At 44.3% G+C, this 16,531-nt stretch overlaps 1 protein-coding gene across 1 annotated transcript in view; it reads right to left on the bottom strand.

Moving 5' to 3' along the window:
• PLPPR4 (phospholipid phosphatase related 4) overlaps nt 1-16,531 on the bottom strand; it is a 250,656-nt gene that overhangs the window by 72,000 nt on the left and 162,125 nt on the right. The window contains exon 2 of the mRNA XM_069232140.1: nt 10,710-10,895. Coding sequence (XP_069088241.1) covers nt 10,710-10,895 — 186 coding nt within the window. The remainder of the gene's footprint in view (nt 1-10,709; nt 10,896-16,531) is intronic.

Raw genomic sequence — 16,531 nt, 5'->3', positions numbered from 1 at the left:
TTCATAATTACCAATTACAATCATCATTCAAGGTAAGTCATCATCCTTCAGGTACCGGTTCGATCAGCATGGGGCAGATTTCAAAGGGGTAAAGTTAAAGCAAGTTTTCCTTGCGGCAGCAAGGAAAAATGGGGCAAAAGTTATCACATGGGCAAGACGGGGTAAAGTTAAAGTTAAAGTCTCTAGGGTGAGAATTCTTAAAGTCTCTCTCTGCGACAGAGAAAAGGCATCAAAGTGTCATTTAAATGACGTCTTGAATCTGGCTTCAAAATGGCATCAAAGAAAATGGCTGACTTCTCTTTGTCCGGTGGGTTTAAGTAAGAAACATTCCAAATTCTTCAGGGTCTTCCATTGGAGGGTTCATAGGGTGGCTTCCTTCTGACCAATGAATAGTGTCTTTCTCTTAGTACTCATTTATGCATAAAGTGTCCTTGGAGCCTTGGAACACAAGTTGCAACAAAGTTTGCCAATTATTTCTACATCAGAGTCTTTATTGTCTGCACCTGCAGAAACTGACCTTGCTTCAAAGGAGACGAAACTAGCCTAGCACGAAACCTTGAGATAAGTGTATTAGTCATTTCTACTGGAAAAATACAACCTTAAAGTTAAAATACGTTTTTGTTAATACAAGTGAAAACCACACAGTTAATAATTTGAGACCAGGCAACTAGGCCAAAGCCTCTGCTAAATTTAAGCTAAGCATATAACAGTTTCAACAGGAAAATCATAGAATACGTTTGCAATTATGACAGATTACTACATTGTCACTTCTTCATGATTAATCAAGCTTGTTTATAATAATGGCGAACTACCTCGTGGGCACATTTTCCCACATACATTATTTTTCTTTTGCTAAAATCACATTTCCTCATACGATTTTGTTACATGATAAATGAATATTTGTTAGTCTTTCTTTTTCTGCGTCATCAGTATGAAGGAGGAGTATGAAGCGCTATAAGGCAATACAATTCGTCCTTCATGGTGGGGCGTGCGCAGACCTGCAGCTGTCACATAACAACAACACAGTGCACAGAAGGCTGTCTCTGTACACCAAAGTTTCCTCAAGGCAGGTTTGGTATTAATTTCAAAACCTACATTAGTATAGAAATAACATAATTGGCATTTTCCTGCATTGGCCCTAAAGATCAGTGATCAGAATATGCTAGCTGTTGATTGCGAGTGGAGAGGACGGTGTTCTGCTAATGCGAGGTCGCCAATGACCATTTACCTACATGGCTCATTGAGCCAATGAATACTCAAATAGTGAGGTCACACCTTTCATAGAATTCATGAAAATGTGCCCTGGTAAAGGTCGCACTGCAAGTGCGCTGCACCCCTACCCTGCTTTCTTTAACAAGTCCATTTGCACTTGGAGCACATTATTGCAGAGAAAATGCACTTCCATGCTTGTGAAGGGAATATGCTCCTTTCAAACCCACAACTGGATTTTAGTAAATATGGCCATAAATCTCTGTTATCCCACACTATGAGCTTGATTCACTGATGCATTTTGTAGCACATAAAATAGTACTACAATTGTGGCACTCACATTTTACGAAATGCAATTCACAAATCTACTGCAGGTGACCCCTGTCTCTTTCTCTCCTCCTTTCTGTGGGAAGATCTCGGACACACTGGCGGAGATCACTGCACACATAGGTATACTCATTAGTAGTAAATGTGGGCAGGACCAGGGAGTAGTGGTGGTAAAATAGGGAGTAATTACTCCTAAATGGGGCAGGTTAGTGAAATTTTAAGATGGATTTGGGAGGAATATGCTAATAAGGACAATAAAACGACAAAAGAATGAGGGCTTGATTTAGATCTTGGTGGTAACGTCCTGCTGTCGATTTTTCCAAGGAACACCTGTCTGCCTACTAGGCAGTCCACTGGCCCAATTTAGATGCTGGCAGAAACGTAGGCGAAAGAGAGCCCAAGTCCCGCCGACTCTGCCAAGAATCTCCAGCCACCTCGATGGCAGCATTGGGAATAGGGGTTGATGGCGGGACTCTCGCTGCGTTTACTGCTGAGCAGATTTGGATGTGCCTTACTGCCAAGCCAGCAGTGGTGGTCCGACCTCCATACTTGAGTTGGTGGATTGTAGGGGGAAGGGGCACAAAACCTACCTTTTTCATGTTTCTGCTTCCTTTTTTAACTGGATCCACCTGGACATAACCTTCTGTCGCTGCTGTCACTGGACCACGGAGGACACACAACCCCGCCGTCGCCGGACTCGAAGGTAGGGGTAATGAATGTAATGTAATGTGTGGACACTGCACATAAGCTTGGGACCTCTGAAGAAATATACAAACTGCAGGTATTTTCCTAAAATACCACTGACATGCATATGTTGGGAACATTTGGGTCAGTGATTGATGGGGGCGCACAGGTACAAGACACATTTCACACACATACACAGTTGTTACTGTGGTGTCAGTATTCACTGCCAAATGAATGCTGGCATCACAATAATGATGGGAGCACACTTGTCACCATGTCCATGTGTGCACATTGCAATTGAATCTGTACCTGTGATGTTCTGAGTCCAGATGTGTATGTGAGTCAGCATATGTATTTGTGGTTGTGAGATTGGAATGGCTAGTTGAGGTGGAAGGAGATGGAGTAAGTAGCATAGTAAGTAGAAATCCTACAAAGCGTGCAATTGCTGAGGCGGCTTAGCGCTAGCGTTCTCTACAAACTGGGCAGATGGCTAATTTCTGAGCTCAGAAAAGGGCCATGTTTTAAGCATTTTTCTAAAAGATGATAAATTAGATTGAGATCTAAGAGCAAGAGGCATGGTGTTCCAGAGTCTGCATGTTAAAAAAGAGAAACTTCTACCTCCCCATCTAGCTCTCTTTATTTTAGGGACAGCCACCAGAATGGGTGTTTGACCTTAATTTACAAGTAGGAACATGCCAAGACAAGATTCTTTAGAAGTAGGACAGGCCTTCCCCACGTAAAGCCTTATGGGCCACACAGAGGGACCTTAAATTTCACTCGTTCACTGATTGGTAACCAATATAAGTCCCACAAACCTTTGAATATCTCATTATATTTGGATACTTTAAGCAGCAAAGGAGCAGCCAAATTTTGAAGGGATTAGAGCTTTTATTGAAATTGTTTCTGGGACCCCAAATAGAGTGGATTGCAAGAGTCTAATCTAGATAGTAGTAATGCTATGATGACCTTTTTTTGCATTTCCAAGGGGATACATTGAAATTCTTTCCTTAGTACCTAAGAAGATGGACGCAGGAGAATGTGACCTGATTTATTTGATTGGAAAATCAGAGCTATCGAGCAGCACTCCTAGGTTTTTGACTTTCAGCACCAGACACTGAAAAGGTCTGATGTTAGAGGGCCATCAACACATGTTCCAAAATGAGGTATCAGAGCCAAATAGAATGACCTCTGTCTTTTTGGAATTTAGTTTCAGACAGTTATCCTGCATCCAAAGAACAATATTAGCGAGACAGCTCCTAAATTTAAAAGCTACTTCAGCAACATCAAATTAGATGGATTAATATTCTTGCGGTTCTCAGGGCACTATTTGTGTGTCATCAGCATAGGCCACTGCCTCAAAACTGTAGGACCTGATGAGTTTAGCCAAAGGGATGATGTAAATTGTAATTAACGTGGGGGGCAATGATGAAGCCTGCTGCACCCAACAGGGTTAAAAAAAAGGATCTGAAACAAAATCTCCAAAAGCCACCCTTGTTCTCTACCCAAGAGTAAAGAACTGAGAATGATGAGGGCTGCGACCCCCAATCCTGATACTCTAACCAGTTGACAAGCAGAGAATGGTTCACTGTGTCAAACACAGCCGAGAGATCAAGGGGGATCAGCGCAGCCCTACCTCCTGAGTCCATCTGCCTACTAATCTTTTCAGTAGCCACTATCAATGCAGATTCTGTGCAGTATAGCGGTCTGAAACCATGCTCAGAGAGATCAAGGATACTACGTGTATCTAAGAATGATATAGACTCCTCGTTGAACGCCTTCTCCAGAATTTTAATGGGGAAAGGTAGTCTAGATATCCGGCTATAGCTTTCAGTGTCCTCAGAATCCAAAGAGGGTTTTTTCATTAAAGGACAAATGGATGCCCTCTTCCATTCTGCTGGATATTGACCTGCAGACAAAATCCTATTACGGAGTACAGTAAGTTGCCTGGTGACTGTCTTAGAGAACATATGAAAAAAAAAAAGGTGAACATGGATTGGCTGGTGAGCCTGATTTAGTCATCCCAAGAAATCTAATTGTTCTCTCCTCAGTGAAAGGGGTAAATCCATCCAGCACAATCTGACTTCATGGTTTCTGAGAAGGTGTCAAGAGGGGAAAGATATTGCCCGAACTATTTAGTCATACAATTTGAGGAGAATTTTTCATAGACACTGTGGGGTTGATTACAAGTTTGGTGGACGAAAAACTCTGTCCGCAAAACTCCCGACAGGGTGGCCACCACCTATGCACCAACCTCCCCGCCTGAGCTATTATGGGTTTTCTGCTAGGTTGGCGGGTGTAAACCTAAGTTTCCGCCCGCTGGCCTAGCAGGAAACAGGCTATAGCATTGTCTCTGACTCGTAATCAAGCCGGCAGCAATGCTGTCGTCTCCAGGGAGCACCCTCCCAATGTTTACTGTCTTCAAATCACTGTCCCTGTTCTCCACCAGCCTTTTCATAACGGTGCTACCGCAATTAAACAGCTGGCCGAGAATGAGGTTATTCTCCCCATGGCAGCATTGCCCTGGCGGATTAGGACCTCCGCCAAACTCACTATAGACCCCCCCCCCACTCGTGATGAGCTACTATTTACCTTTAACTGAAAGAAGTCTTCCAGTTTATTACCGAATATTTGGGTAGGAACAAACACTTGCATTTTATTGCGATTAGCAAGAGAGGTAACTTCATTATAAAGTTCTTTATTAGAATCTTTGGCTGCACATTTTTTTTGTGTAAAATTTCAGATTTCTCCAAGATAATCTGTTATTTATATTGCTTAAGAACAAATTTATATTTCCTTTTTCCGCATTACAATAGACTATTTTTCACCTCCGCTCTTGAGCTCTGCATTTCTGCTTAAGTGATTTTAATTCTGGAGTATACCAAGGGGAAGAGGGATTTTTCCGAAAGCTTTTCAAGCTTTTTGCAGGCATTAGCTTATTAGCCGCATTATATAATGAACATGTAAAGTTAGCTGTGGCCTCCTCAATATTACGATCTAAGGTTGGACTGTTATTACCCAGCAGCTCCCTCAAATTACGAGCTATCTATTCTATGGCATGAGTGAGTTTTGATAACTTTGGGCGAACTGCAATAGCCGTGGTTCTTCCCGGGAATTGTAAGATTAAAAAAGATTGCCTTGTCCAGATTAGAGGAACATATTTGTTAAAGGAGAGCGCATAATTATTCCTGAAAATGCCATCCAACGTGTGGTTGGCACAGTGAGTTGATTGGGAGACTATGGGGGTCATTACGAGTGGAGCGGTCTATAAACCACTCCACTTGCGGTGGCAGTCGGGACCGCTGCCAATGTGGTGGTCCGACCGCCACATTACAACCCTGGAGGTCGGACTGCCAGGGAACCGCCACCTCCACCTCTCTGCAGCGCTGCACTGGGGATTACGAACTCATTCTCTGCCAGCCTTTTCATGGTGGTAACACCGCAATGAAGAGGCTGGTGGAGAACAGGTGCTGGGGGCCACAGGGGGGCCCCTGCACTGCCCATGCACTTGGTGGGCTAAAGCATTGCTGCCGGCTCGATTTTGAGACAGTGACAATGCTGTAGCCTGTTTCTCACTAGGCTCGCGGGGAGAAACCGAGGATTCCTCCCACCAGCCTAGCTGGAAACTCTTAATGGGCCTGGTGGGGTGTGGCGATAACCTCCCCGTCGGCAGTTTTTGACCGTCCGCCGAACTTGTAATGACCCCCTATTTGATGCATGTCAAAACTGTGGAGACAGTCAATAAGGTGCTCTGTATCCGAATTCTCATTAAGCTCCAAATGAAAATTGAAATCTCCTAGAAGAGTAAAGATAGGAAACTTGATACAGGACTCCATAAATGACCAACCAGACAATATGAAGCTGCCTTTAGGGCCAGGGGGTCAATAAAGTAAAGAACAATTGAAAACAGTGGCATTGTTAAAATTGAAAGTGAATAACAAGCCTTCACTGTCCAGATGTGTGTTGGAGCTCAAAGTTGACTTAATATTGTAGCGATAAACCACAGCCACCCCTCCTCCTCATTTCCCTTAAGTGTCTACTCTGTGTATGCTGAACCCTTCTGGAATCGCAGCTCTCAAATCATGGTCTGACGAAGAGTCCATCCAGGTTTCCATAAGGAATACTAAATCAGCGCAAAAGAACTGCATACACTCTGTAATTCAAACGTATTCTTTACTAGGGATCTCACATTCAATAATACACAGCAAAGAGGTCCCCCTGGGCAGCTTAACGGCCGACAACTTCCTATGGAATTAAAGAGAGTTTCGCCATTACTACTTCCCAGGGCACATAATAGCAATTGTGACATCTACATAGGCCAGAGATATCAGTGCATTTTAAAACTTCACAGCTAATATGCTCACCTCTGAGCCCAATGTCCAGTAATTTCTCTCTGATATAGGAAAAAAACGGTCTGGGGTTCTGGCACTTGGTGCAATCCAACAACAGATAGGCTTGCCCCTCATGCACCTTTGGCTCATAAATGCACATAAATGGGCTGTGTTGGACTTTTTTTTCCCATATGCAGGGTCATCCCCAGTGTTTTTGCCTCCTTCCTCCTATTTTTCTGACTTGTCGCTGTTGGCTCTAGGACTCTGAGCACTTTATCACTGCTGACCTGTGCTAAAGTGCAGGTGCTCTCCCATCTAAAGTTGGTATGATTGGCTTATACCTAATTGGCATATTTAATTTACTTGTAAGTCCCTTGTACAGTGGCATCTCTATACCCATGGCCTGTAAATTATATACTACTAGTGGGCCTGCAGCTCTGCTTGCACCACCCGCTGAAGTAGACTTTCAAACCTGTCTCAGGCCTGCTAGTACAAGGCCTGTGTGCGCAGTTTTCTGCCACAGGGACCTGGCATCTAAATTTACTTGCCAGGCCCAGAACTCCCCTTTTACTACATGTTAGTCACCCCTAAGGTACGCCCTAGCTAGCCCTATGGGCAGGGTGCCATGTATGTAGAAGGCAGGACATGTGCCAGGTTGTGTGGCCTGTCCTGGTAGTGACAAACAGCCTAACTTGGTGTCTCACTGCTGTGAGTGCTGCCCTCTCATAGGATTACATTAGAAATGCCCTGCCTTATGTGTAAGGGGTATTGTCTGATTTATGAGGGGTAGCGTAGGCGTGTTTGGTATTGTTGTGATGGTGATAATAAATGCTGCTTACTCGTGTAGGTGTAGTTTTTATTACCATTACAGAAATGCCACTTCTAGAAAGTGCGCATTACTCTGTGCTTATGACTCTGGTGTTTTGCAGCTTGACTCCAATCCACGTCTGGGCAGAGTGACAGTTGGGGCTTTGTGCATACTTTTCAGACAGCCGGAACACAGGGAGGGTGGAGGTGCCACAGAGATGCATCTGCATACTGAATAGTCTTCATGGGCTGAGAGAAGGGAGAGGCGGGGCAAACCTGCATTTATAAAGGCTGTGCCCTGGCCTCACACAATAGAGTTGTTTACCCTCCACTGATGTTTGGAGCCTGTGCTAAAGGAGAGAGGGGGCACTCCCAGAACCAGTTGTAACTGGTTGGAACCTCCTCTCCCCACCATTGTAAAACACTGTAAGGACTGAGTATGGGTACAGGGGAATTTTCCCCACAATTTGGAGATTCTTCGAGACATTTTAGAGATGGACACAGAAGGATAGAAGGACTCACCAGAAACCACCATGGACTGCTGCTGCTGTGCTGACCTGTGACCTGCTTGGTCAATATAAGGAACTGCCCTTGCTTGCACCCTTCTTGTGCTGGCCTGTTGCTGAGCCCCTTCATCTGTGGGCCTTTCTATGGAACTCTGCTCCCCAGGGGCAGGATGCTGTGGCCCCTGACCCCTGCAACCTTATGAAGCACGAGGGGTGCTTCATCACCCGACGAAAGCTAGCGCTCTGGGAAGCGCTTCATCTTTTCTTCATCACCGCCGCGACCCGGGCTTAGTTTAATGCACCAGCGCTTTTTAACACTGCGTCGTGGTGCCAGGAATCACCCCGCAGCCCGGGGAGGCTGTTTCACCCAAGCGCGAGTGAAGCGCACTTCACGGTGCCCCCGGGGCACGGAGAAAACCTTTCTTTAGGGGACTGAAGCAAGCGTGCTCCTATTGGTGCCCCCGGGGCGAAGACTGCTCCATAGAGCACCCCGGGGCACTGGAAGGCCCTGCTTTGGGTTGGAACATCATCAGAGGCAGGAAAAAGAGGAGGACACCTCACCTTCGCCTGCCGAAGCCCCGGAGGGCTAGTTGTTGATCAGCAGACGGGACAGCAGCCTCACCAGAGGCTCGCCCACACTGCAGACCCCTTGTTGTTGTGACAGGACCTATTCATGCTGAAAATTGCCACCCCTGACATCCACCACACGAAAATCTCTGGTTAGACCTGCTCTTCACAGCAACCATTCACGACAGCCAGCAATGTAAGACCTGCTACTACAACAACCACCCTTGATGATTGCCAAAAAGAAGAATCAGTGACAATCAAATCTTCACACTACAGCTACCACCATCCGTGATACTCAACCATCAATTTACAACAAAAGTCTCCTCCTTGCAAACTCCTACAACCTGAACAGAACCCCTTTGCGCTGGACTTGAGAAGGTAACTCCACAGCAGGAATAACCTTGTCGTTTGACCCAACCCATGCTCAATTATGATGGGCTTGAACTTGTGACTTTCCCTTGGTCTATTGTGACTAGATAACCGTGAGTAACACTTTCTGCTTCTTGCTGCTATTTTCACTAAAGACCTTAAAATGCAACATCTCTGGTTCTATTGATTGGATTTTTGTCATTCTGGTATCATTTTATTTATTAACCATTACTTTATTGCTCCAAATTAGTTTGGGATTTTTCTTAGGTTGTGTTTTTTACCTTAGTAATGTTTGCGTGCTGCTTAAATACTTTATATATTGCTTGAAGGGGGCTTTCACCTCTCTCAATCAATAACCTAATTTCTTTTAGCATCACAGTACTGGTGATGGTACTGTGGTACTGGCATTGCACCACAATACCAAAAGACACGATTAACTGGCTGCAACACTGTAGAAAATGTTGCAGCTGCCATTATAAGACTCGAGGACAGTTCCCAAGTATTGTTAAAAAAAAAGGAAAGACCAAATAGGGGGACCGGTATGACACACCCTGACTCTCTAGGGCCATGAGGTGGGGTCTCGAATGGACACTCCCCTAAGTCAAATTAATTAAAAAATATGATTTTGGATCACTGGTATTACTGCACCAACACTCTGTACCAACATACTCATTGTGGCACCCCCAGTAGTATTGCAGTACCTGTACCGGTACCATGGTACAAATAAATGTAAACATTACAACGGTCTAGTCATAAATCAGACCCTGCAGTGAACCTCCAATGTGCATGGCCTAGGCTGTGGAAAGTGGGGGATGGCCAACTGCAGTGGGATGGGCACAGAGCCAGCCCACCACTGTACAATGCTGAAGGCTGTGTGCAGTGGAGGGGGTTGGGTGCCCTTGGTGGGTTGGGAACCTGTAGTGTGTTGAGAGCAGGGCTTGGCCCTGTGGCCAACTCCTGCTGTACACAATGGAAGGCCATGCACAGCGAGGACTGGCCATCCTCCAGAAGAATGAGCGCAGGGGCCTGGCGACAATAAGTCGGACAGACTTTTTTCGATTATTATCTGTATTTGAATGGTCGTGCAGATCCAACAAGTAGGGGTATAACATTTTTGCAGTTTGATGAATCTATTGAAGTAAGGTAAACAATTAGCATGCAAAGCCTTGATTTGATGTGCCAAATAGCAAGTAACTTTGTAAATGTGGAAACATAAATGGGGCATTAAAAAACCCTTTGCTTTACGAATAACTTTCGCACCATTTAATGATTTTTATGGAATTTGACAGAAAAACACTATCATTGGCTTAGTTGTGGTATGCCAATTTTTGTGCAGATGCATCAAAGGGGAGTTAGAAAGTGCTGTTTCCATTTTACGTTCCAAAGGAATTTTCGCTGCAGTAAAATCTATTATTTGTAATACTTACAAATATCAAAGCCCTACGTAAAGGCGGCTATAGATGTGAATTAAAAAAGGGTACACACATAAGGCCACAGATAAGTGATGGGCCCACTTGCAAAGGTCATGTATCTAAATTTGATTATCATATTTGAATTTACCTTTTCATGTGCGTACCTATCTATATGTTTATATGTGTAAATATCGAAATATACACACATACATCCAAAATTAGATGTAAACATTTTAAGCAAACAATGCTGCTTTGCAGTTAAAGCTATTTTGACAAATTAATATATGTGTGGTGAGGTGAAGTGTATTTTTTTCTGTGCCTCCGCATGACATATTCAACAGCTGTAGTGGTATGGCCCACGGAGACGGGGGCAGGACAACTAGTGCTGGGGCACGAGTCACATCCAGCCCTCTTCTAGAAACGCTATGGGGGGTACGAAGAGCTATATAAAGTACACGTTATTAATCAGAGGAGCAAATCAAAAGGCCAAGGGAACCTACCGTTGCTGCAGGCCCAGCAAATGCCAGGCTGAGAAGCATAAGGAATGGGATGGACTCCTGAGTGGGCTCAATGTAGGGCATGCTGAGGCTCCTGTCATAGCAACTGAATCCAGAATGCACAGGTTTGAAGACATCTGTAAGCTCGAGGAAATAAAGGCTCACCACAGATGATGCGAGAATTGGCAGCTAAAATAAACAAAAAGAATAGTATTGCTATACAAATTTCAATGGAGCCTGCTTCACACATTTCACAATATAATACAAATGATATAACTTTGATAACATGGTTTATTCCAAATGAGCATCATGAGACTTTTTCTTCTCTTACATTTGGGTCAGTGAATATTGCACCTGTTTTTCAAATATACAAAAAAACTATGCAAATTTAAATCCATATTTTATGACACACAAAGTACGACTGAGTGAAGTAGAAAAGTAGACTGCAATAACATCAATATTAAATAATAAGAATTATGGGATTGCAAATGTTGGCAGCAATACGATACCAAAAATGTTGGCATTATGGCCCTCATTCCGACCCTGGCGGTTTCAAACCGCCAGGGTGGAGGGCAGAGGAAGCACCGCCAACAGGCTGGCGGTGCTTCCCGGGCCATTCTGACCGCGGCGGTAAAGCTGCGGTCAGAAAAGGGGAACTGGCGGTTTCCCGCCGGTTTTCCCCTGGCCCAGGGAATCCGCCATGGCGGCGCAGCAGCGCCGCCATGGGGATTCCGACCCCCTTCCCGCCAGCCTCTTCCTGGCGGTTTACACCGCCAGGAAGAGGCTGGCGGGAACGGGTGTCGTGGGGCCCCTGGGGGCCCCTGCACTGCCCATGCCTCTGGCACCCCTGCAAATCCATTCGGAGCCGGCTTCCTCTTTGCAGGGGCTTTCCCGCTGGGCTGGCGGGCGATCTTTTGGAGATCGCCCGCCGGCCCAGCGGGAAAGTTGAAATGACCCCCGCGGTCATTTGACCGCGGTGCGGTCTTTGGGCGGTTTCCTCCCGCCGGGCGGCGCCCGCCGTCCGCCGGGGTCGGAATGACCCCCTATGTGTTCTACATTCCAGTGTTTTGTTTCAAATTTATTGGTTCATTTGAGGACATTTCACAAGCTGCACCTCTGATTTCTCTGTCAGCTTTTTCCTCAATAATTTGAAAACTAGGAGAAGAGCTCTGCTGCTTTGCAGCCACACGAATTTCGATAAGGTACTATCATTTTTCTGACATATTTTAAGTTACAATCTTGGAAGAATACTTTGCATAACACCACCAAAATTCGTTACATTATGATCACCCCTGTTAAAAGATAGGACTGAATAACAAGTAGATTAATACTTGCAAATTAATACGTGGGCAGTACCCCACTCACTTTTTCTTAGTGACAGGAAGTGTATGAAAGAGTGCAGAAAAGCCTCTGCTACCCCCCCAGAATGACACATGAAAACATAAGCATATAAAAGTTCCTCCTGTTCATGTTCTGACAATCAGACACGCATAAGCTGTATAGTTTAAACACTCGGCCCCTCATTACGACCCTGGCAGTCTTAAGCCCGCGAGGGACGCAGTGGCAGTCGGACTGCCGCCAATGCGGCAGTCGGACATTCACAATTACGACTGTGGCAGTTGCGCCATGGTTGGACAGGCAGCACTGACACTTCTCCTCCACTGGATGGGCTGGCAGTGCTGTCGGTCCTCATCCGGCAACAGCACCAACATGTAAAGGCTAGCAGAGACGGGGTACAGGGGGCCCAGGGGGCTTTGCAGACAGTGAAAGGTGCGACAGGTGCTGGTGCACCCTACGCACCGCAACATTGCTGCTGGCTCATTTATAAGCCGGCGTCAATGTTGTAGGTTGTTTCGTGTTGGGCCAGCGGGCGGAAACTCTGCTTCGACACAGTGACCCAGCTGGAAACTCGTAGAAGGAACCGCGGAAGGGGACTTCACTGGCGCTGCCTTGACCACGGGAATTCGGCAGACAGCCTTTTCCATCTGCCGAAGTTCTAATTAGGGCCTCTGTGTACAGTGCAGTGTTAGGTGGGGATACAATCTTGACTCTTAAATCTCGAGCTAAGCTGTGTATATCAGTACTTCAAGCACAACACAGTCCCTGTGTCACATTGACAGTGTGATTGGCAGAATATTGACCTACTGCTGCCAATTACCATGTGGATTGACTGGTCTGGTGATTGGCTTAGTAAAGCCCTGTGCTCCTAACCACACTATTAGTGTGATGTTGGGCCTGCAGTATCACAGGAACTGGAGTCAACGATTATGAGCGAGAGGTGAGACCATCTAAGCAGAAGCCATCTCTGCTGGTAATCACAAATTGTAATATGCATAAGAAAAGTACCTTACTTGGTTTATTTCAAAATAGCTATGTCAAGATCAAGAGGACAATCAAATGATCATCTCAAAATTACTTCCTTCTTTCTTTGCATCTCTTGTCCAAGAACATATTACTTTCTAAATGTTGGCTAAAAAAGAGAAAGCAGGGAACAACAGAATTTGACAGAGAGATTGTGTCCTGTCACCAGTGAATCAAAGTAATATATATATTGAATCACAAAACAACAAATAAAACTATTTTTGGTTATGGTGGGAGGAGAAAAATAATTGTTTATATCCCAGTCTGTTATTTGTGAAAGAAAAACATACACAGAATCTGAGTAGGCCATGCATTTATCCATATCTCATTCTAAGTAATAGGATCACAGAGAGAATATTGGTTACAATACAGTAGTATCATGATACACATATATCGTGTCAAAAATATCTATGACCAAAATATTGTTTCCCCATACTTATATTATTAAGTACAAATCGAATAAAAATATTCCTTTGCACTAATATAATTTAAAAGATACAAAAATATTGTTTTCAATTTATATATACATATATAGTTTAAAATAGTAAATCTTAAATATTTTGATATAAAACATTAATATATTGTAGATAAAAAAAATGTAAGTAACATTTAATACTAAATATAAATATATGCATATATTCAATTAAATGTAATTAGAAGTGCATATAAAATTCATATCTAAAACACACGGTTCATAATAATATACAACGTGTCCAGACAGCGTTGCAATGACCAAAGAGCTAATGTGCCTAGATCCTAAAATGCCTCAGTACCTGTAGCAAAGGTGCAAAGTGGTTATTAGACAATGACTTCTTCTTTTACTTGCAAACAGTTCTGTGCCGTCATTTTTTCCGACCCATTTTCCTTATATATCTCCCACTTAAATTGCGTGAAAACCTAAGATAATGGATCGGGAAGGTGCTAATGTGCTAAAATGCTTAACACTGATAAAGTTGACAGCCAGCAGATTTCTTCCTGGCATCTTTCATTTCACAGCTCATGCATCAATACAAAAAAAAGGCTTATTATTTGATTGCCTAAAATCGTGCGAAAAAGACCATAAAACCTGTTATAAAATAACAAATGTGGGTTTGGAAGCTAAGGTGAATGCCCAGTAAAAATGCTCAAGTTCTCAATAAGACTGTGCGTCACGTCAATGAACAGAGGCCAGGAAGCAGTGGGCCAGTATTCAAGGCTCAGCGATGTTTATGCCAGACAAAGTCCGCTCCACTCCTACAAGATATATCACGGTCTGAGAGGTCACTCTTTGATTTGCTGGTTGAGACGGCTTAAGACTGTATGCCCGCACGTTCTTGCTCCCAGTTGCATCCACAGAGGGTGCAGCAATTTTCAGTGTGCAGACAAGCTGACATTACACAGGCAGAACATATGGATGATGGTTTCGGGCACAAGCCCACACAGAGCTTGTGGTTGACAGATGATAACCATAAGTTCTCAAGGCCTAGCCACTCAATTGAGGAATCCAGATAGTCCCAGGCCGAGTAGCTGGACTTATTTTATATTTCCTCCAAAATGTAATGGTTTATAGCGTTCCCAGCTGCGTTTTTCACTTTGTGACAAAGGTTAATGAACGCTGCGCACCTTGTGAGAGACTGTTTGAGCAGACCAAACTCCAGCCTGATAAGTCCCAGGCCGGGTAGCTGGACTTATTTGATATTTCCTCCAAAATGTAATGGTTTATAGCGTTCCCAGCTGCGTTTTTCAATTTGTGACAAAGGTTAATGAAGGCTGCGCACCTTGTGAGAGACTGTTTGAGCAGACCAAACTCCAGCCTGATAAGAGCTGGCGATGTATATGAGGGGAGCCTAAAAAGGTGCCAAAATATGCAGACTATAGTATCATCCAGAACCTTAGAGTCTCTGTCACGGAGAGCAACACTTTCGCAAGCCAGAGTAGGTACCACCTTAGCTCTAGCTACTTCAAGCAGCGGGATGAATTAATACTTCCGTTTTTATGAGAGCTTCTGAAGTCCTGAAGACAAGGCAAGCCCTTTCTGTCTTATTTTGTCCCTGTGTCTTGCTGCAGTCAAACAAGAGGCCAAGATATTTGTAGCTAGCGGTTTTCTTTTAGCTTGCTCCCGTCGAGACTCAAAGTTATTGCCCCCTTGACGTATCTCCTGCCATAAATCATGATTTTAGTCTTTTTGTGATTTATTTGTAGCCCATTCTTCATGGAGTAAAGTTCAGTCATGTTCAGTAAGCACTTCATGCCTACCCTGGTTCGACTAAGTTGAACAACGTCATCGGCGTAAAGGAGATTCAACAATACGGCCAAACCCAGCCTTGGTGCATGCAAGTTTGTAGAGGACAGAGCAATTAGGAGGTCAGCCAAGAAGAGATTAAAGAGTGTTTGTAGCCAGCACACAGCCCTGTTTTAAGCCCCTAGTTGATGAGATTTTCCTCGAGAGGTTTGATCCATTCCCCAGTTTTATCCTGACTGAGGTACTGGAATACAGATTCTTTATTGCTTTCAGAAGCTGTGGTGAAATTTGCCAGCTGTTGAGTTTCCCCCAGAGCTTACTTTGGTTGACGCTGTCCTAGGCAGCTTGGAAGTCAATAAAGCAGAGATAAAGTGGAAGTTTGGTGGCCTTTGAGGAGTCAAAAACTAATCATAAGGCCATGATGTTTGTTTCTGTTCTTGTCTTGCTGGTGAACCCTGTTTGGTTTGGGGGAATTATTGAGTTTTGAGTGGCCCACTCACAAAGAAGGAGAACCCCAGCATAATATTTTGCTTTGTTGTCAATTTGTGCTATCAGCAGGTAATTTCCTTGGTCTGCTTTGTTGGGAGAGATGATCGATCCTCTCCAGTATTCTGGAATTGAATCGCCTGCCAGTGCATGTCTGAGAATAGGGACCATGGAGTGTGGGCACTTTGTAGGGTAAGACTTATAGAAAGCCTGTGGGTCTCCATTTGGATGAGGAGCCACTGTTTTCCTTCCCTTTGTTATCAGCCGTCGAACAGTGTCTGAAGTGACGCTGAGTTTACTGTCTTTGTGCAGGATCACGTGATGGTCTGATTCTATGAAATGACTCAGCCAGGGTGGTTCTCTAGTGGGTGCAGTGTTCTTGGTGGCATTGTAAGAGTTAGAGTGGTCAGAGTGAGCTTTTAGAAAGGATGCCCAATCAGCCTCTCATATGCATGATTCTATTTTGAGGCCGTCAGAATTTGTTTAGGGTGTTTACTGTTTTCCACAACATGCTTGTGTTCTTTTTTTGACATCACAGACAGGTTTTGCCCAGAATTGGTCTTGATTCTGCCTCTTGATTGCCCAGACAGCTTGTTTAAGGTTCAATTGTGCTTGTCTCAGGTTGACAAGAAGGCCTTCTTGTTTAGGGGACAGCGAACTAGCCAAAGCATTTGGTTTATCTTCTTCTTTAGTTGTCTCAGGGCAGGTGAGGCCAGACATTTTTTCATGAAGGTTGGGATTGTGCTGGAATGGCTCC

Source organism: Pleurodeles waltl, chromosome 4_2, assembly GCF_031143425.1.
Source record: "Pleurodeles waltl isolate 20211129_DDA chromosome 4_2, aPleWal1.hap1.20221129, whole genome shotgun sequence".
Lineage (NCBI taxonomy): Eukaryota > Metazoa > Chordata > Amphibia > Caudata > Salamandridae > Pleurodeles > Pleurodeles waltl.
Note: the sequence above shows the minus strand (reverse complement) of the source record. Positions and strands in the feature narration are given on the sequence as shown.